Here is a 22,395-nt window from a genome sequence, read left to right on the forward strand (position 1 = left end):
CGGTTCATATAAACCCTTTAGCGTCGCCCTGATCAGAGTCGGTAGTGAATTTCGCAAAAACCGACGCTGAAAGGGTTTAAAAACCGCCTCTAAAAGGGGTTTTTGTAGTAGTGACGGTACAAAACTACTAGGCTTGATGTTCATACTAGGCCTACCCTATAAAATTGTTACATGATACAGCACGAGCCATATTTTTTATGACACAGTGCGGCATGAACTATATTTTTTATAAAAAAAATATGGATCATGCTAGCATACCACACACGTATTTAAACTCAAATTTTGCATATTTTTATATGTAAAATAAAAATTACGCCCACCCTAAAACATAATATCTTTCATTCTATGTAATATCAATTTTTAGTTAATGGAGCGTAACCATTACACCTTTATAATTTTGAATGTCATAACGAAAAATCTCACAATATAAATATAAATGTATATTATATGAAAATGAATCAAGTGATCTTATAGTGTAGAAGATGAAGAAGCAAACACTTTCCTTTTCTCATGATAACATTATTATGTGCAAAATCTTTTTTATATATATATATATGGAAGATATTTCAATGGTTACATCAAATATGTAACCATCATGGTTACATTTATGTTTAGCCATTAGATTATTATTGAATAATTGTGATTAATTTAGTAATTAAAATAAATAAATAACTTATAACCTGATCGTAACTCGAAAATTTATTTCCTTATAAAATTTTAATTAATATTAATTATATTTAAAATTAAATTACTAATAATCATTAATTAATTTTTTAAAATTTGTTACTAAATAATAATCTTTTAAAAATTAACCTTTTTGGACTTAAATTATTAAAATATTTATAATAAAACAACTTAGAATTTAAAAATATTACACACATAACCTTAATTAATAAAAAATAGGAAGAATAACCTATTTAATATTCTACACTCAATCTTATTATCAATACTTTAAGTGCTAAATAAGTGTGCAAGTCCAAGATTGGTTCAAGTGATTTAATTTTTTTTTCTAAAAAAAAAATAAAATCTAATAGCAATTATAAAATGAATGATAATTTTTTTACAACACTCGACACATTTGTACTTCATTCCACCCTCTGTCATGTAATTCTTCTTTCTCAAAGAGAAAGTCACTTTATCATTCCTTCTTCGCAGTTCTAAATTATTAATATACTGTATATGTATCATTTGATTTGAGAGGAATCATAAAAAATAATAAAAAATTGCAAAAGTTTAAACATTATTGATCGTTTTGATTATTGATCTTGAATATATATTATTAAAAGGTTTGAAAGTTACTAACTGTTATCAGTTATTGATCTTGAATGTGTGTTATTGAAAAAGTTTGAAAGTTAATAATTGTTATTGGTTATTGATATTGAATATGTATTATTGAAACTTTAAAAAATATTAATTGTTATTAATTATGGATCTTGAACATAACTTAGCAACTGATGTTATTGATTATTATTGATTATTGATTTTGACTATGTATTATCAACAAAGTTAGTACATCATTAAAAATATACATATATGAAATTGTTAGTTTATTTTCAAATTATGCCTAAAACGATATACGGATAAAATGGGGGTTTAAATATGATGTATAGATCATGAATTCTCATATTCTAGTATTTTGCACTATTCTTAGATTTTGTGATTAATTATTCAAAAATATATTTTAGAAAGGGTGAAAGTTTAAATTTTATAAAATAATAGAGTTTTATTGTAGATATTATAATTAAATGGCTTAATTATTAAAAAAAACATTATAATACAAACTTAAATATAAAAATAAAATTATTAATATTAATTGCTAAAGAGTGTCTTATTAAATAGAGTAATTTGTGGCATAAATACTTAAGTATTATGCCGAGTAGTAGATAAATACCTAAGTCGTATTTTTGACGGTAAAAATACCTTTCGTCACTAGTGTGGAACTTCCGTAGGTACCTGACCGTTATGTGTCAAGTTAGTGTCCACGTGTCATTCTTTGATTAGTCCACGTCATTTAATTTATATATTTTATTTAAAAATTTGATTTAAACATTTAAAAAGTATTTTAATATTAAAAAAATCATTAAAAAATGTAAAAATTATATTACAATTAAACATAATTTATTCAAAAAAAAATTACATACTTAAAATAAAATTAAACACATTTAATATACATTCAAATTCATCCATTGCTCCTGAACACAGAAAATTTCTAACCCCAATTCAAATTCATCCATTGTTCTTCCCCAATTTTCTTTTACTCAGATCTACCTGTAGCAACATCAAATGCGGTCGAAAACCTCATCACTCACCAACATCTATCTAGCAAAATCAAATTGACAACAAAAATCGGACCACCAAGAAAACCCAGAAAAACTTGAGTAATAATAAAAAAAAAACCCAGAAAAAATACTTTTGACAATGAACAATTATACATTACTGTAAGTACAAACCTAACTCGGAAATTTGTTAAATCACACCTCATGCCATTAGCCTATGAATATCATTATCCTACAATAACTAATCTCATGCATCTTATTGGGGATGTATCATTAATGTGCTCACTCTGTGGCAAACCTAAAACAGAGATTAGTCGCAGAAAATCAACATAAAAATTGCAAGGTTCAAAGAGTAATTTCAGAACAATCTTTATACACTATAGTGAGGTTGATACCAATATTTAGATTCAAGAAAATATCAACCTTAGACAATAAATTAAAACCAAAAATGCAAAAAAGAAAGAAACTTAGTGCCTGTTCAACAGTTAATCTTCTGGAAGAATCCTTACAGATCATCGTTCTCAAAAGATCCTTAGCCGATGGAGAAATCGACCAGAAAATCCTCGTCGGAAACCTCAAGTTTCCCCTCAATACACACGACTGGAAAATCTCGTTGTACTCTCTGCCCAAAAGAACCTCCGGCGCCACATAATACGGCGTACCCACCACCCATTCGACCAAGCCATCCTCGTTAAGCCACTCAGCAGAGCCGAAATCAGCGAGCTTGAGGTTCCCTCTGGAGTCGAGCAGAATGTTCTCCGGCTTAAGTTCTCTGTGAAAAATGGGGAAAATAAATTAGGGTTTTTGATAGAGAAATGGGATAGAGATGTAGACAAGAATACTGATTTTCAGCAAGAAGGAAAGGGCAGGAAGAAGAAGAGGACGATGAAGGGGACGAAGAAGAAAAGGGCAAGATATTGGTGTTTGTGAATTAGTTTTAGGTTTTGAGTTTTAATGAATGATTTATTTTATTTTAATTAAATTAAAATATAAACATGAATATTAAATATTTATTATTTTATTTTATTTTAAAACTATTTTTGTTTTATTTTTAATTTTTAAATTGATTTACAAATAAAAATTTAAAATTAAATGACGTGGGCTAATCAAAGAATGACACGTGGACACTAACTTGGCACATAACGGCCGAGTACCTACGGAAGTTCCACACTAGTGACGGAAGGTATTTTTACCGCCAAAAATACGTACTCGGCATAAAACTTAAGTATTTATGCCACAAATTACTCTATTATATATTCAAATTAAAAATTAATTATTTTAAAAAATAGTTAATTATAGTTAATTTAATTCTAAAAAAGAAATTTTTACATGTTGATAACTTACTATTACAGGTCCACAAAAAAATGTAACCATTAAATAGTCACTCATATATTAAATAGATATATTCTTTTAATATGCACTACTAAATATTTTAATTTTAGTCACAATAAAATTTTTTGACTAAATGTAAAAAAAAAATTATAATTAATTATGAATTATTAATCCTACGTTGTGATTAAAAAATTTGTGGCTAAAAGTATTGATCACAAAAATCACAATTTGTTGTGATTAAGTGTTCGTTTGGTACGTCGTATTACACTGTATTGTATTATATAGTATTATATTAAATTATATTTTATGCAATATTTTTATATAAAATTATATGTGGTATTGACTTGTATGGACATATAAATATATAATATTTCAGTATAAATTAAAGTTTAACATAGTATTATATAAAAATATGATATATAATCCAATTTAATATAATACAATACAATACAATACGGCCTAATACAGCGTACCAAATGAGCCCTATGTGTTATTAGTCACAATACATGCTGTGACTAAAACTAAATTAATCACAACGTATATCTAAATATTATGTTTAGTCACAAAAACTTTTATTGTAACGAAAAGTCATATTTAATCATAAAATATTTTTGTTGAAACTAAAACTTTGTCACTAAAAGTAATTTTTTTTAGTGATATAGGGGTGTTCATAAAATAGTCGATCCAATCCAATCTGCACGATCCAATCCAATCCAATCCGCACTTTATAAAAATTTAAAATTTAAAATTCGTACTTGTGTGGATTGGATTGGATTGGAAAATTTAAAATTCGTACTTGTGTGGATTGGATGTTAATTAACATGTAAAAGTAACCGATCCAATCCAATTCACACATCTTTATAAAAAAAATTAGAAAATTGTATATATAAATAATTTTAATATAAAGAAAATAGTAATTTAAAAGTCTAATATATTATAATTTTTTTCCTACATATAATATAAAATAAAAGTAAACATTTCTTTATACCTACAATTTTTTTCTTCATTTGAATTGTTATTTGTTATTTTATTTATTTTAATATGTTGTTGGAGACATTAAATAATTATAATTTATTTAATTTTGTTACTAGTTATGTGAAAAAAAAATATTTTTTTTTTCATAAACATTAAATAATTTAATATTGAATACTTTTAATCATTAACTTTTTAGTAATAATATAATAATAGTAATAATAAATTATGTTTAGGTCACAATTCTTTTTTTTTTTTTTTTTGAGTCAAATTTTGAATGTAACTACACAGACAATTGAATATTTTAAAATTTATTTGTCATTGATAATAATAAAACTTTCATATAAAAAGAGTATTTAGTAGTAAAATGACATTCCTAATATAAGATTCATGAATCGCTATAAATATATATTTATACAAATTTATGGAGGAAAAGGTCATATGAATTAGAAGAAGATGACTAATTTGCCTTCTCTACCGGAGTGGTATACTTTAATGATGAAATACATATAATTTGTTGCCAAAGTAAACTCTTAAATACAACTTACATGCAAAGGTCAAAGATTTAGAGTGGAAAATATATATAACAAAGAAAGTAGTCATTATTATTTGACCATTTTGTACATTAGAGAAGTTAAATAATCATTTTTTAAAAAAAAAAAGAAAAAAGAAAATACAAATACAAAACTACAATAAGCTAACTGCTATAGAGCTACCAGCCTAAAACTACCCAACTAACTAAGCTAGATTAATACATAACCTCAGCAACACTTTAATTTGTTGTCTTTCTTATTAAATTGAAAAGAAAATATAATAAAAAAGAGAAAGAAAATAGAAAAGCCCTTTTGATTCTTTTCTCAAAAAGGCATTTTGTGGTCATGTTGTGGTCCGAACCTAAAATAATATTGTAAAGAAAAACTCCACCAAAGTGATGAAAAAGCCTTTCTTCTTCTTCATCATCATAATCATCACATATATATAAATCAAAAGCCATAGTATTGAAACTGTGTAGAGCCATTATAAGTACCATTGTTCATCACAAACTGTCCTGATCTTAGTACTGTTCCATTCATGTCTTCTTCTTCTTCATGCAGCTCTTCAAGCTAAAGAAAAAAACCATAAACATAAATTTAATTATATATAAGAAGAAATATATACATTACTTAGATGTATAATATTTTTTTAATTAATCCCATCTATTTTTATATAGTTTTTCTTTTTTAAAAAATATCATATTGTATATAATATTACAACATATATAATACGCTTAAATTTGAAGTAGTGATAACGCACTAAATACTACAATTTTTTTACTTTTATTTATAATAAAATTTGTGATTAAAAGTAAAAAAAAAAAAATTATGACTAAAAATATTAGTCATAAAATTTAATATTTATTATGACTAAATTTATTTTTAGTCGCAATATTTTTTCTTGTAATTAAAATTAAATTAGTGACAACTTATATCTAAATATTATATTTTAGTCACAAAAAGTTATATTGGAATTTAAAGATTATCGTTAAAAATAGTAACTTTTTGTACTTAAAAAACTAATTTTTTTATTTATCTAGATTTAATTGTGAATTTAAGTGGTGTAAATATAATAGAGACTTTTTCCTTTTTATATTTAAGACAGTTTTTTTTTTATTTTTACAGAATTTTACATAAAAATCTTTATTACAAACCAAATCATAAATTAAAAAAAATTAAAAAAATAATATATAAAACAATTTTCCTATATTACAAATAATATAATTAAAAAATGAATTAAATGCAACATAATTGAATGGAATAATTTTATAAAATATTATTAGTAAGAAAACAGGAGCAGAATGGTGATGAAAATAAGTGGTGCATATATGTAAATTGCATACCCAGAGGTTTTCTTCGTCTTCATCTCTGAATGAACATGCAGTCTTGGGAATCTCACCAGGTTCGTCGTTGCGTGCGAATCTGCCACGTATGCGGGGTCTGTTGTCGGCTAGTGTTTTTCTACATGCATACTTATTAACACAAAAACAACATTAAAACGTAAAAACCCACTCTTTAAATTTTTAGATTCCAACACGTATTCATCATATACATATATATATGTTTAGCAAAAGAGATATTTTCTTTTACACAAATAAAGTTGTGACTTATTTCTTTTTCATTATTTAAGTTTGTTGATTATTAATCCTTACAAAAAGAAAAAGTTTGTTGATTAATTCTATTCCGTTACCTTAATAGTCTTGTTGAAGTTTCTGAGTGTTCTTTTGGCTCTGTACTTTGAAATCTTCTCTTTTCTTTCTTCTGCACTGTACCTTCCCACTTTGAAGTTGTTGTTGTTGTTATTGGCTTCCTCCATGAACGAACTCTCTGAAGCTAAAGGACTCGAAAATGATCTCTGGGTTGTTCTTGCCGTTCCGAAATTCTTCATAAAATAAGATAAAATAAAATTTTATTTTTATTTTAAATGTGCATGAAAACAGAGGAAAATTTTAAGGAAAGTAAATAAATAAATTCTCACCTGTAAATCTCCAGTGCTACAAACCCTTCTCATTTGACCAGTTAAGAATCCATTATCAATCTCAGGAGAGCTCAAGGCTTGATGGTGATGAAAATTTGGTGACTCCGTGAGAGAATCAAACAGAGGTGAGAATAAAAAACAAGGCTTACTTCCATCAAAGGAGTTACTGCTTAAACTCCTCTGAATATACTTTGTTACATTATTATGATCAGTTGATGAAGATGAAGAGAGACCACAAGTACCATAATTATTATTATTAGTATTATTATAATAACCATTGTTCTCGAAACCCATTTGACATTCCTCTGTTTTAACATGAAAAGCATCCAAACCAGAGAAATTGATTCCGAACCCATTTGGGAGATTTTGATTTTGATTATTTTGTAATTGGGTTGCTGCTGTTGTAGACTGATGGTGATCATAATGGTGATAAAGGTTTAAGCTTTGTAACTGGTGAGATGGAGGAGAAGAAGATGAGAGTATTGAAGAAGAGATTTGGTCAAGGGAATGAGATTCCTCAACTGGGTTTTGCTGATTATTATGGTCTGAGTAAGCTTGGAGGATATCCATGGCGGAATCTGAGAAAGGTGAGAGTAATTCATCACTGAGGAACAAGTCTGCTCCAGAAGAAACTGCCACTTCTTCTGCTGGGCTTGAATGGTTGAAGAAAGAGCTTCCATCGAATATGAACATATCAGAGGACATTGGCACCCAAATTGATTCAAACCCAGAAATTAAATAATATTAATAAGAAGCAGAAAACAAAAATAAAAAACTCTTGCTTTTTTGTTTTTATTCTGTAATTTTTCTCTTCTTTTTTTTCGTTTTTTTTTTTTTTTTGGGGGGGGGGGGTGGGGGGGCTATTTGAACAAGTGTTGAAATGGTGGCCTGGAAATAGTACTGGCAGATTGAGCTCTCTCTCTCTAAAATTGAGTTCGAAACAATGCAGTAAGTGGAAGTTCAATACTTATGGCTTCAGCTCAGTCCATATATATATAAATACATATAAAAATAATACATATATATTTGCAAAATGTACCCCTACAGTTTGTATTAATATCATTATTATCTGAGTCCAACTTTTTTTTTATCATATTTTAGTCCAAAGGTATCATTCGATGGTATAATATTAATACTAAATGTCTATCTTATGAATTATATCCTAAGAGTACTCCTAAGAGATGAACTAAATAGCTCAATTTTTAAATTATTGAGAAAAAATTACAAAATTGAACTATCACCAAATGCAATAAACCGTTAGCTATTTTTTATATATTTTTTTTTCATTGAGCTAAACATATTTTAATATTATTTTTTTTAACTTTTTTTTATATATGTACGTAATATTATATGAATTATTAATATAAAATGAATAAAATATATTAAAAATATAATATTTAAATTATATAGAGAAAAAATAGAGAAGATGATGTTGAGTTTTGTGCCCTAAATAAAACTCATTTCAATATAATCAGATTTACTAATTAATAAAGATCAGAAATCACATTTTATGTTGCATGGTTCACATGATTTATTTCATGTTTATATTTAATGTATAAATTCTATTAAGTCCAGAACATATGTATTTATTCATGATCATAGTGTTGTCAGCACAGTGGAATATAATCTTGATTATATGTTCAAAAGTTTAATTCCCTGATTTATCAGTTCACTGGATTACGAATGGCATGATAATCAGCGATAGGTATACTTACACCTTGGATAAGTGTTATGTCCTTTCCAGGGCATTGGCAAAGTTTACCAGTATCGGATGTATGGAGTATACATTGGAAGGGACCGATATTGAACTTGGATTAGATATGATAAATTTACCGTAATATCTATTCAATTTAATATCACCTAGTTGATCCTAGATCAAATGATCTTAATCCTGACATGATTAGGTTCGATCTCAAGAGTGTTATTCGTGTTCTTTGATTTGTTAGTTAAGCCTACTTTTTGGTTAGGGTGATACGTACATTTTGGGAACATGATAGTACAATTGAGTGGGAGCGCTAATCATAGATATGGAATCTGTAGCTTCTATAGGTATTTAGAAGTGAAACGGTGATTTCCTTCGAGCTTGCTAAATAGAGATAAATGATAGAGTGCTCATTTTAGTGATCATATTAGTTCACTATAATATCATTTATAGGTGGCCAAGTGTTTTAAGGATAAAGGATAAAATACATTGAAAGGTTGTAACGGTAATTTTATCCCTATGCAATGTAGATCATCTAAAGAGGATCATTGATTATTAGAATTGTAACAATGGATAATTAATAGCGTATCTATATCATGGAACATATAGAGCATTCTATGTAACTGAGAGTGCAATTCCAAGTTCTATGGTGGATGCAATGAGGAATTAATAAGTTAGTGAATTTACTTAGTAAATTCTAGGTCTGCTTATTGGAAGCTCGGTTATATAGGCCCATGGTCCCCATACTAGTTGAGACAAACTGCTTGTAAGACTCAGTTAATTGATTTTAGTTAATCAATTATAATTCTAAAATTAGACTATGTCTAGTTTATGAATTTTTCACTAAGCAAGGGCTTAAATGTGAAGAAAAGAGATCTTAGGTCTTATTTATTAATTAAGAGACTTTATTAAGTCTAATTAATAAATATATTAAATGACAATTTTATTTGATAGATATTTTAATTATTAAATAAATAGTTTTGGCATTTAAATGGTTAGAATTGGAAAAATGATATTTTTGAGAAAATAAGGAAAGATTGTGATAAAATGGAAAAATTTCAAGTGGGGGCCAAATATCCTATGTCCGACCACTAGGGATAGGATTTCCCATTTAATTTCTTCATTATTTTAATGCCTAATAAATCTTAACCTAAACCTAGGTGGTTGCCTATAAATAGATAGTGTTGGCTCACACCAAAAGATGATGAAAAATTCACCTTCACTCAAATTTTCTTGAGCCTTCTTTTCTATTAATTTCAAACCACATTCTCTTCTTCTTCTCTTCATATTTTCATACCTTGAGTGATAGAGTAAGTGCCCACACACATCAAGTTGGTCCTCAATCATAGTATGTAAGACTCTGAAGAATCCAATCAACAAGAAGGAGAATCGGGCTTAGATCTTGGTGATACTCTGCTACAGAAAGGATACAAGGGTTAGAGATCTGAGTGGAAAGAGTCATTTAATTCTGCTGCACCCACTGTAAGGTTTCTCAAACTTTATATGTGTTTATTTTCATTGTTTTAGAAATTCATGTTAGGATGTTAAATAACATACATGGTAGTAAATCTAGATCCTGGTAAAATAATTCCAACAACTGGCCTCAGAGCCATGGTAATGATTTACTTTCATGAAATATGAATTAAAACGATGTTTGTGTTGATTTGGATGGTTTCATGTTGGTTTATGTGATTGTTTGATGAATGTATGTGTTTTACGAAATTTTCCATGAAAATAATTTTATTTGGATTCCTTGTGAAAAATTAAGCAATTTTGATTTTTACGGAACTCGATTGTGATAAAAATTGAAAAAGTTATGAGAGTTTGAAAATCGAGGTGCATATGCCTCAATCGCATGCACCAGGCTTCGGACAAGGAAGCCTAACACACGCGGACAAGGGGACAAAGCCCTGTCTGAAGCTTCCCTCACCTCGCACCAGACGGAGCCTTCAGACACGACCCGCGCCTATTGATGGTGCACCTGACCGAGGTTTCTCGGTCAAGGAGGCTGCAGCTCCTTCATTGCGCGCGCATATGGGGCTGCTTGCAGACTTCCTGAGCTGCAGGCGCAGCCTCCTGGGCAGCCACCTCACAACACCCGAATTTTGTGGGATTGTTTCCCAGTTTCGGATTTTTGCAATTTTCAAACCCTAATTTTAAAATAAAATATTATTTTTAATATATTTAAACTTAAATATCAATTTTAAATTAATAATATTTATTTATTTTAATAGATTATTATTAATCTTTGATATTTTGAAGTTTAAATTTAAAATTCATTATTTTATTTTTTAAATTATGGTCAAATTTAAAAATTTGTTAATTTCTTTAATATTTATATATTATTTATTTTTAAGGTTAGATATTTTAATATTGAATATATTTTAAATTAAAGATAGCATTATCTTTTTAATTTGAAATATTATATTAAAATCACCTTATATGATAAATTAAATAATTAATAAATTTGAAATTAACCTCGATATTTTTATAGATATTCTAACCATAATATTTTCAAATTCAAAAATTTGTTATTTTTTTAAATATTTAATTGTTTATAAATTATTTTACTTATTAGAAATTTATAAATTGTATTTTAAATATTAAATAACCTAGATAATTTTGTAGAAATTTGAATTATGTTTAATTTGGGATATTTTGACATATAATTAGGATAATTATTATTTATTTATTATTTTATTCTTAAAATAATAATTGTCTAACCACATCTATTTTAAAATTGGTTTATTTTATTAATTTAATTTTATTAAATTATAAGATTAGAAAATGATATTGAAAATATTATTTTTCAAATCATTTATCTTATTTGATAATTAATTTAATTTGATAAAATAATTCAAATAAACCTAGATATTTAAAATTAGTTTTTATTTTTGAATTTTAAATTTTGATGAGATTTTTAAGGTTGGTTTTAACAACCCTAAATTTTGAAAATTTAGTTGGTTAGTTTAAAATAATAATTTAATTATATTAATATTTTATTTCAAAAAGTTTTTAACAAACCTATTATTTATTTGATCTAAATTGTTATGATTAACTTGTTGACAGATCCAATGATCTGATTTTAATCATAGTCCAATTGTCAATAGATCCTATAAATAATTTGTAACAGGTAAATTTTATACTTCTTTCATCTGTGTAAACCTAGTAACATAATAGGGCCCATCCAAATTATTTGACCTGTGTGAGCCTATATGTTTGCTTTTGGGCTTAGATGCATATAGGAAGCCCATTTAAGTTTTATTAATTAAATGGACTAGGTTGCTAAAATAAAATTTCACGTAGGTAATTTTATTTAGGCCCAATTAGAATTGGGCTTATTCAATGAATAACAATTATTTATTTAATGGTTAAATTCCTCTCCTTTGGGCCTTGTGTGAGAGTTAGGGGGCCAATAGTAGTGGGTACGACATATTGAACCCAGCCCTCCCTCACATGAACCACCCCAATTGTGAAGGCTCATTTGCCTTATTTAAATAATTATTTTAGGTTAATTATATTAGTTTAACCTAATTAAAATTGAATTAGCAACATAATTAACTTTCAATATAATCAGATTTACTTATTAATAAAGATCAGAAATAACATTTTATGTTGCATGGTTCACATGATTTATTTCATGATTATATATATAATGTATAAATTCTATTTAAGTCCAGAACATATGAATTTGTTAATGATTATAGTGTTGTCAGCACAGTGGAATATAATCTTAATTATATGTTCGAAAGTTTATTCCCTGATTTGTCAGTTCACTGGATTTAGACTGACATGATATAATCAGCGATAGGTATTCTTACACCTTGGATAAGTGTTATGTCCTTTCCAGGGCATTGGCAAAGTTTACCAGTATCGGATGGATGGAGTATACATCGGAAGGGACCGATATTGAACTTTGATTAGATATATTAAAATTTACCGTAATATCTATTCAATTCAATATCACCTGTTGATCCTAGATCAAATGATCTTAATCCTAATATGGTTAGGTTCGATCTCAAGAGTATTATACATGTTCTTTGATTTGTTAGTTAAGCCTACTTTTGGGTCAGGGTGATACGTACATTTTGGGAGCATGATAGTATAATTGAGTGGGAGCGCTAACATAAATATGGAGTCTATAACTTCTATAGGAATTTAGAAGTGAAACGATGATATCCTTCGAGCTTGGCTAAACAGAGATAAATGGTTGAGATCTCATTTCACTTCGCTGAAATATCATTTATACGGAGCTAAGTGTTTTAAGAATAAAATACATTGAAGGTGTAACGGTAATTTAGTTCCTATTCAATGTAGATCATCTATTAGAGGGTCATTGATCAAATTAGGATTATAACAATGGATAACTAATATCATATCTATATTGTGGAACATATAGAGCGTTCTATATAACTGAGAGTGCAATTCCAAGTTCTAAGTGTTGATTCAATAAGGAGTTAATAAGTTAGGGAATTTACTTGGTAAATTTGGTTCGACTTATTGGAAGCTCGGTTATATAGGCCCATGGTCCCCATACTAGTTGAGACCATACTGCTTGTAAGACTCAGTTAATTGATTTTGATTAATCAATTATAATTCTAAAGTTAGACTATGTCTAGTTTATGAATTTTCACTAAGCAATGGCAAAATTGTAAAGAAAAGAGATTCTAAGTTTATTTATTAATTAAGAGACTTTATATGTCTAAATTAATAAATATATTAAATGACAATATTATTTAATAATTAATTTTTAGTTATTAAATAATTGGAATTGAAATTTAAATGGTTAAATTAGAAAATTGGCATTTTTGAGAAAATGAGATGCAGAAATGACAAAATGGCAAAATTGCAAAGTGAGGCCCATTATCCATATCATGGCCGGCCACTATGCAAGTATTTTACCATTTATATTTTCATTATTTTAATGTCATATAATTCTAACCTAAACCTAGATGGCTTTCTATAAATAGAAAGAGATGGCTTCAGGAAACTATGGACATGGATCTTATTCTTTTTCAGAGAAAAACCTGACCCATAGCCGCCACCCTCTTCTTCTCTTTTCTTCTCTTAAATTTCGAAATACCCTAGTGATAGAGTAGTGCCTGTTGGGTTTTATGCCCTAAATAAAACTCATTTTAATATAATCAAATTTACTTATTAATATAGATCAGAAATAACATTTAATGTTGCATGGTTCACATGATTTATTTCATGATTATATGTACATAATGTATGAATTCGTCGGAAACCCTTTTCACATACCTGATCCTGTTTATTGTGCTGTTAACACATTGGAAAGTAAACATCACTATGTGAATAAAGTTTCCTAGTTATCAGACACAGGGTTTTACTGATATGATAATCTACAACAAGAGTTTACTTGCATTTGGAGAAATGCTATGTCCTTTCCAGAGCATTGGTTAAAGTAAAGCTCAGGTTGGATGCATGGAGTATGCATCGGAAAGGACCGATATTGAACTTTGACTTAGTTTTATTAAACTTACCGTAATATCTATTCAAGTCAATATCGCCTAGTTGATCCTAGATCAAATGATCTTAATCCTGTTATGTTTAGGCTCAATCTCAAGAGGCTATTCGTGTTCTTTGATTTGTTAGTTAAGCCTACTTTTAGGTCAGGGTGATACGTACATTTTGGGAACACGGTAGTGCAATTGAGTGGGAGCGCTAACATAAACATGGAATCTATAGCTTCTATCTGGCGAATAGTAAGTAAAGGATGATCTCCTTCGAGCTTGACCAAACGAAAATAAATGGTGGAGATCTCATTTCACATAAGTTGAAATATCATTTATACGGGGTTAAGTGTTTTAAGGATTAAATACATTGTAGGGTGTAACGGTAATCTAATCCCTTTACAGTGTAGATCATTCATATGGAGGATCATTGATCAAATTAGGATTATAACAATGGATAACTAATGATGTGTCTATATGGTGGAACATATAGAGCATTCTATATACTGAGAGTGCAATTCTAAGTTCTATGCGTGGATTCAACGAAGAATTAATAAGTTAGTGAATTTTAGTAATAAATTCTTGATCTACTTATTGGAAGCTCGGTTATATAGACCCATGGTCCCCGCACTAGTTGAGATAATATTGCTTGTAAGACTCATATAATTGGTTTTGATAATCAATTATAATTCTCAAATTAGACTATGTCTATTTGTGAATTTTTCACTAAGTAAGGGCGAAATTGTAAAGAAAGAGTTTTAGGGGCATATTTGTTAATTATGATACTTTGTATGGTTCAATTAATAAATATGATAAATGACAATATTATTTAATAATTATTTATAGTTATTAAATAGTTAGAATTGACATTTAAATGGTTGAATTTGAAAATTGGCGTTTTTGAGAAAATCAGATGCAGAAAAGATAAAACTGCAAAATTGCAAAAAGTGAGGCCCAAATCCACTTGTATAGGGCCGGCCACTTTTGTAGGGAATTTAAACTGATATATTCATTATTTTAATGCCAAATAATTCAAACCTAACCCTAGTGGAATGCTATAAATAGATAGTGAAGGCATCAGGAAATTTACACTAAATTTCTACACTTCTGATTCAGAAAAAACTGAGCCTTCTCTCTCCCTATCTGGCCGACCACTCCCTCTCTCTCTTCCTCATTGAGATTTCGAAATTCTTAGTGTGAGAATAGTGCCCACACACAGCAAGTGATACCTCAATCATAGTGAGGAAGATCGTGAAGAAAGACTTTTTGCAAAAGGAGTTTCAGCATTAAAGATTCAGAGAAAGAGATCCAGGTTCAGATATTGATAATGCTCTGCTACAGAAAGGAATCAAAGGCTAGATATCTGAACGGAAGGAGTCATATTATTCCGCTGCACCCAATGTAAGGTTTCCTAAACTTTATATGTGTTTGTTTCATCGTTTTAGAAAGTTCATATTTAGGGTGTTAATCAACATACTTGTGAGTAGATCTAAGATCCTGGTAAAATAATTTCGAACAACTGGCCTCAGAGCCATGGTAATTGATTTGCTTGCAAGAAATTTGGACTTTAAAACGATTGTTTGATGTTTTGGATGGTATCATGTTGTATTGAGTGTTATTTGATGATTGATTGATGTTTGTAAATTTTCGTGAAAAATAATTGAATATCTGTTTCTGGAATTATTTTTATTGGATAGTATGGAAAAAATTAAGCAAGTTACTTTTTTACAAAACTTAATTTTGATTTAATTTGAATTAGTTATGATTTTTTAAAGTTTCGCAAAAATCGGGGTTGAGCAACAGGGCACGTGCGCGCGCGGAGAGGCTGCTAGCAGCCCCCTGCGCTGAGGTTTGCAATTTTTTTCGTTTTTCTTCGTTTTTTCATGATTTTCATGGAATTAACATCCGATTTTTTGTATAGTGCTGCATTTATACATTTACTATTCCTAATTCAATTCTAATTATCATAATTAATTTATTTAATATTTTTTAAATTTAATTCATGGTATTAGTGTAATTTGAATTTGAAATAGTCAATATCTATCTTTTTTTGCTTAATTATCTATCTTATTTTTAAATTTGATTATATCTTATCTTATTTTTTAAATTTAAGGTCAGATTTTAAATTTTTAAATTAAATCTTTTTTTAAATAATTTGACCTTATTTAAATTTAAAATAAGATAATTATAATTATTTAATTTTAAATAGATGTAAGATATTTTGCTAACTTTTAAATTTTGTTATTTTATTTATTTAAATTACATTTAAAATCTGAAAAGATATTTATTTATCTTTTTTAATTTTTTATTTAATTTTTATTTATAAAATAACATTTAATTTTTAAAAGTAGTTAGCAAATTTTGAAATGATATTTAGGTTGGTTGAAACCTAATTTTTCAAAATTGTAGGTTTAATTTTAAATTTTTTTAAAAATTTCGAAATTTTTTTAAAATTTTTTTAAAATTTTTTGAAAATAAATTTTTATTTATTTAATTAATTATTTTTCGAAATTATTTATTTAAAATTAAATAAATCCTACATCCAACTATCCAGCTAACCTTGTTGTGGGATTATGTGTTTTAGCTTGTTTGTAAGTTTTTAAAACCTATTATTGCTTGATTGCAAATAGCAATGGTTAACTTGTTGACAGATCCAATGATCTGATTTTAACTAATGGCTCCCTTGGTCAAGTAAATAATTTGTAACAGGTAATTTTCACAATCTTCTTTCATCTGTGTATGACCTAGCAACATGATAGGATCCATCCAAATTGTGTGCCTGTGTTAGCCTATGTGTTTAATTTCATTATAGATGCATATAGGTTGTTGTTGCTAAATAAAATATCATAGTTTTTGATAGATTTTATTTAGGCCCATTTAATTTTGGGCCTATTCAATTAATAACAGTTGTTCATTATAAGGTTAAATTCCTCTCTTTTGGGCCTTGTGTGAGAGTTGGGAGCCATAGTAGTGGGTACGACATACTGATCCCAGCACCCCCTCACATGAACTACCCCAATTGTGAAGACCCATTTTCCTGATTTGAATAATTGTACTAGGTTAATTAAACTAGTTTAACCTAATAAAATTGATTAGCGACATAATTAATTTCATTTATTTTGAAATTAATTTAAGAAAATCATAGTTTAAAGAATTTTGTTCTAAGCTAAACTATATGTATTTTCTTGTATTTAATTAAATATAGAATTATAACCATCTAGATTCTTTCTGAAGTTTAATTTAAATTATTCATTAAATATTCCTATTTAAGTTGAAAATTAGTTATCACTAACTAATCAACTTAAATTTGAATATCTTTTGAATTTCAAATTTCAAAATTAAGTTGAGGAATTATAGGAATTGGTTATTAAGATTCTTTAGATATTTTTTAAGTTGATATCTTTTCGAATATTAACTTAAAATGGAATATTTTCAAATTAAGTGGTTACAACTTAATTTTTGACATTTAATTAAATTTAAATTTGAAAATATTTAAGTTCTAGATTTTTTCTAATACAACTTAAATTAGATATTTTTTTTCAAATTTTGTGGAAAAGATACTTAGTCAAATAAGATATTTTCTAGATAGTTATTTCTAGACTACTTATTATTTCTAATATTAAAATAGGAAAATATTATACATTGTGAAATTAATTATTTAAATAATTAATTTTGGTACAATTTATTTTAAGTATATTTTTCCTAGTATTAAACTAGAGATTAATAATTAAGCCTTCTCTACACTTAATTATTTATTTCTTGAATTTAATACATTTAATTAATTTGAAAATTAAATATCTAAGTTGATTTTCATCATGATACTTAAATATTTCTTTTTCAGGACACTTAATTAAATAGAAAATTATTTTTAGTTGAAATTTATTTTTTCAACTAAATTTAAATAATTTTCAAATTATATTTTTTCTTTATTTATTAATCAAATTTCGAAATTGCATTTCTTAAATGCTGGAATTTCAAATTTTATTTGAAAAATAGATTAAAGTTGTAAATTATTTATTTTAATTTTGGACCAACTTAAATCAATGAATTTTTTCATTTAATGATTAATTAAAATAAATGAAGTAAAATATATTTAATTAGAAAATAAATTAATTAGTCCATGAAAATCTAGATAGATATTATTTGTTTTTGCTTGAAGTATTTTTCTAGTGTATTTAATTAAATAGAAAATTAATATTTAAGTTGATTTTCATTATCAAACTTAAATATTTGAAATTTTTCTAATATATTTAATTAAATAGGAAAATTATATTTTTTGTTGTAAATTAATTTTATTAATTAATTTTGGGCCAACATTAAATTAGAATAATTTTTCCAGGATTTATTTTTAAATCCATTTTCGAAAATTGTATTCTTTAATACTTTAATTTTTCGAAATGCAATATATATATATATATAGAAAATTAAATTTGAGTTGTAAATTAATTTAAATTAATTTTGTAACAACTTAAATTGAATATTTTTCTAAATATTTATTGGAAATTATTACTAAGATGGAAGAAATTCATGTTATTTTCATATCCATCTAAGTAAAATTTATAAATATTAAATTAAAATTTATATTTAGAATTTTTCATTCTAAATTGAAAATTTTAATTAAATAAATATATATTTAAAATAAATAGATTAAAATAAGTATCAAAGAAAATACAACTCTCTTTAAGGAATTAATAAGTTAGTGAATTTTAGTAATAAATTCTTGATCTACTTATTGGAAGCTCGGTTATATAGACCCATGGTTCCCGCACTAGTTGAGATAATATTGCTTGTAAGACTCATATAATTGGTTTTGATTAATCAATTATAATTCTCAAATTAGACTATGTCTATTTGTGAATTTTTCACTAAGGGTGAAATTGTAAAGAAAGAGTTTTAGGGGCATATGTGTTAATTATGATACTTTGATGGTTCAATTAATAAATATGATAAATGACAATATTATTTAATAATTATTTATAGTTATTTAATAATTATTTATAGTTATTAAATAGTTAGAATTGACATTTAAATGGTTGAATTTGAAAATTGGCGTTTTTGAGAAAATCAGATGCAGAAAAGATAAAACTGCAAAATTGAAAAAAGTGAGGCCCAAATCCACTTGTATAGGGCCGGCCACTTTTGTAGGGAATTTAAACTGATATTTTCATTATTTTAATGCCAAATAATTCAAACCTAACCCTTGTGGAATGCTATAAATAGATAGTGAAGGCATCTACAAATTTACACTAAATTTATACACTTCTGATTCAGAAAAAACTGAGCCTTCTCTCTCCCTATCTGGCCGACCACTCCCTCTCTCTCTTCCTCATTGAGATTTCGAAATTTTTAGTGTGAGAATAGTGCCCACACACAGCAAGTGATACCTCAATCATAGTGAGGAAGATCGTGAAGAAAGACTTTTTGCAAAAGGAGTTTCAGCATTAAAGATTCAGAGAAAGAGATCCAGGTTCAGATATTGATAATGCTCTGCTACAGAAAGGAATCAAGGGCTAGATATCTGAACGGAAGGATATTGGAAATTATTTTACCAGGATCTTAGATCTACTCACAAGTATGTTTATTAACACCCTAAATATGAACTTTCTAAAACGATGAAATAAACACATATAAAGTTTAAGAAACCTTACATTGGGTGCAGCGGAATATAATGACTCCTTCCGTTCAGATATCTAGCCCTTGATTCCTTTGCGAGAGCATTATCAATATACGAACCTGGATCTCTTTCTCTGAATCTTTGATGCTGAAACTCCTTTTGCTGAATGTCTTTCTTCACGATCTTCCTCACTATGATTGAGGTATCACTTGCTGTGTGTGGGCACTACTCATACACTAAGGATTTCGAAATTTGAGAAGAAGAAAGAGAGAGAGTGGTCAGCCAGATAGGGAGAGAGAAGGCTCAGTTTTTTCTGAATCAGAAGTGTCAGAAGAAAAGTGTAAATTTCCTGAAGCCTTCACTATCTATTTATAGCATTCCACTAGGGTTAGGTTTGAATTATTTGGCATTAAAATAATGAAAATATCAGAGGGAAAAGCCCTACAAAAGTGGCCGGCCCTACACAGTGGATTTGGGCCTCACTTTTTGCAATTTTGCAGTTTTATCTTTTTTGCATCTGATTTTCTCAAAAATGCCAATTTTCTAATTCAACCATTTAAATGCCAATTCTAACTATTTAATAACTATAAATAATTATTAAATAATATTGTCATTTATCATATTTATTAATTGAACCATACAAAGTATCATAATTAACAAATATGCCCCTATAAACTCTTTCTTTACAATTTTGCCCTTACTTAGTGAAAAATTCACAAATAGACATAGTCTAATTTGAGAATTATAATTGATTAATCAAAACCAATTATATGAGTCTTACAAGCAATATTATCTCAACTAGTGCGGGGACCATGGGTCTATATAACCGAGCTTCCAATAAGTAGATCAAGAATTTAGCACTAAAATTCACTAACTTATTAATTCTTCATTGAATCCACGCATAGAACTTAGAATTGCACTCTCAGTTATATAGAATGCTCTATATGTTCCACCATATAGACACATCATTAGTTATCTGATCACTGATCCTCTATATGAATGATCTACACTATAAAGGGATTAAATTACCGTTACACCCTACAATGTATTTATTCCTTAAAACACTTGACCCCGTATAAATGATATTTCAGCTTATGTGAAATGAGTACTCCACCATTTATGTTCGTTTGGTCAAGCTCGAAGGAGATCATCCTTTGCTTACTATTCGCCAGATAGAAGCTATAGATTCCATGTTTATGATAGCGCTCCCACTCAATTGCACTACCGTGTTCCCAAAATGTACGTATCACCTGACCTAAAAGTAGGCTTAACTAACAAATAAAAGAACACGTATAGCCTTTCAAGATTGAGCCTAATCATAACAGGATTAAGATCATTTGATCTAGGATCAACTAGGCGATATAGACTTGAATAGATATTACAGTAAGTTTAATAAATCTAAGTCAAAGTTCAATATCGGTCCCTTCCGATGCATACTCCATGCATCCAACCTGAGCTTTACTTTGACCAATGCTCTGGAAAGAACATAGCACTTCTCCAAATGCAAGTAAACTCTGTTGTAGATTATCATATCAGTAAAACCCTATGTCTGATAAATCTAGGAATCTTTATTCACATAGTCATGTTTACTTTCCAATGTGTTGACGGCACAATAAACAGGATCAAGTATGTGAAAAGGGTTTCAGATATATTCATACAATATGTACATATAATCATGAAATAAATCATGTGAACCATGCAGCATTAAATGTTATTTCTGATCTATATTAATAAGTAAATCTGATTATATTGAAATGAGTTTTATTTAAGGCATAAAACCCAACAAACTCCCACTTGCACTAATATAAAACAAAAAGTGCGTTTCAAATAATCTCAACACCTTGATATACAAATCAAGTGTAGTAGTAGTAAACTCCTCGTAATAGGATCTGAAAGGTTGAATTAAACACAACCTTTTCTCCACCATTGCTCTTCCTTTAATCACAAAATCATTGATAATGTGAGATTCCTCTATATATGTCTACTCTCTTGGGATACTGGATTCTATACCTTTGGCAACTACTTTTGGTTAATCAGGAAATTAACACTAGTAATTTAAGGCAATTTGGAATGGTGCCAAAGATGTATAGAACTTTCCTTAGACTGAATAAGTACCTTTCCTGGAGCTTTAACATTCAGTCCCTTTCTGGTAGACCTAGAGACTCCAGATAGGTTTTTACACTTCTCCAAAATCACTATTTCACCCCCAGAGTAATCACCATCTTATCAGAAAGATTTACTAGCACAAAGGCAAATTTCGAAATCTGATATGGTGTAGTCTAAGAGTTTTAAACACACCCTTATAGACTAACATATAGTTCCTCTTCTTTATCTTAAGATTTACTTGATTGTCTTCCAATGTTCTTCTCCTGGATTAATCTGATACCTACTCATTACTCCCACTCAACAGCAGGTGTCTAGTCTAAGGCATACAAAAGCATATCTAAGACCTCTCACTGTTGATATAAGAAATTCTTTCATGGCTTTATCTTTTCTGGAATAGTTGAGACTTTT

At 27.9% G+C, this 22,395-nt stretch overlaps 1 protein-coding gene across 1 annotated transcript; it reads right to left on the reverse strand.

The window, feature by feature from the left end:
• Positions 1-4,918: 4,918 nt before the first annotated feature.
• On the reverse strand, positions 4,919-7,907 carry LOC115701990 (uncharacterized). Its single transcript, XM_061115726.1, has 4 exons — positions 7,092-7,907; positions 6,804-6,995; positions 6,457-6,585; positions 4,919-5,683 (listed from the first exon to the last, which is right to left on the reverse strand). The coding sequence occupies exons 1-4, from the start codon at positions 7,794-7,796 to the stop codon at positions 5,564-5,566; spliced, it is 1,146 nt and encodes a 381-aa protein (XP_060971709.1). The 5' UTR covers positions 7,797-7,907; the 3' UTR covers positions 4,919-5,563.
• Between the last annotated feature and the right edge of the window lie 14,488 nt (positions 7,908-22,395).

This window comes from Cannabis sativa, chromosome 5, assembly GCF_029168945.1.
Source record: "Cannabis sativa cultivar Pink pepper isolate KNU-18-1 chromosome 5, ASM2916894v1, whole genome shotgun sequence".
Classification (NCBI taxonomy): Eukaryota; Viridiplantae; Streptophyta; class Magnoliopsida; order Rosales; family Cannabaceae; genus Cannabis; species Cannabis sativa.

Excerpts from the sequence above, each read along its gene's own strand:
- LOC115701990 (XM_061115726.1), bottom strand. The coding sequence starts at position 7,796 with ATGTCCTCTGATATGTTCATATTCGATGGAAGCTCTTTCTTCAACCAT. Across the intron at positions 6,996-7,091 it reads GTAGCACTGGAGATTTACAG|AATTTCGGAACGGCAAGAAC; the intron begins GTGAGAATTTAT and ends TATTTTATGAAG. Across the intron at positions 5,684-6,456 it reads AAGACGAAGAAAACCTCTGG|CTTGAAGAGCTGCATGAAGA; the intron begins GTATGCAATTTA and ends TTTTTTCTTTAG.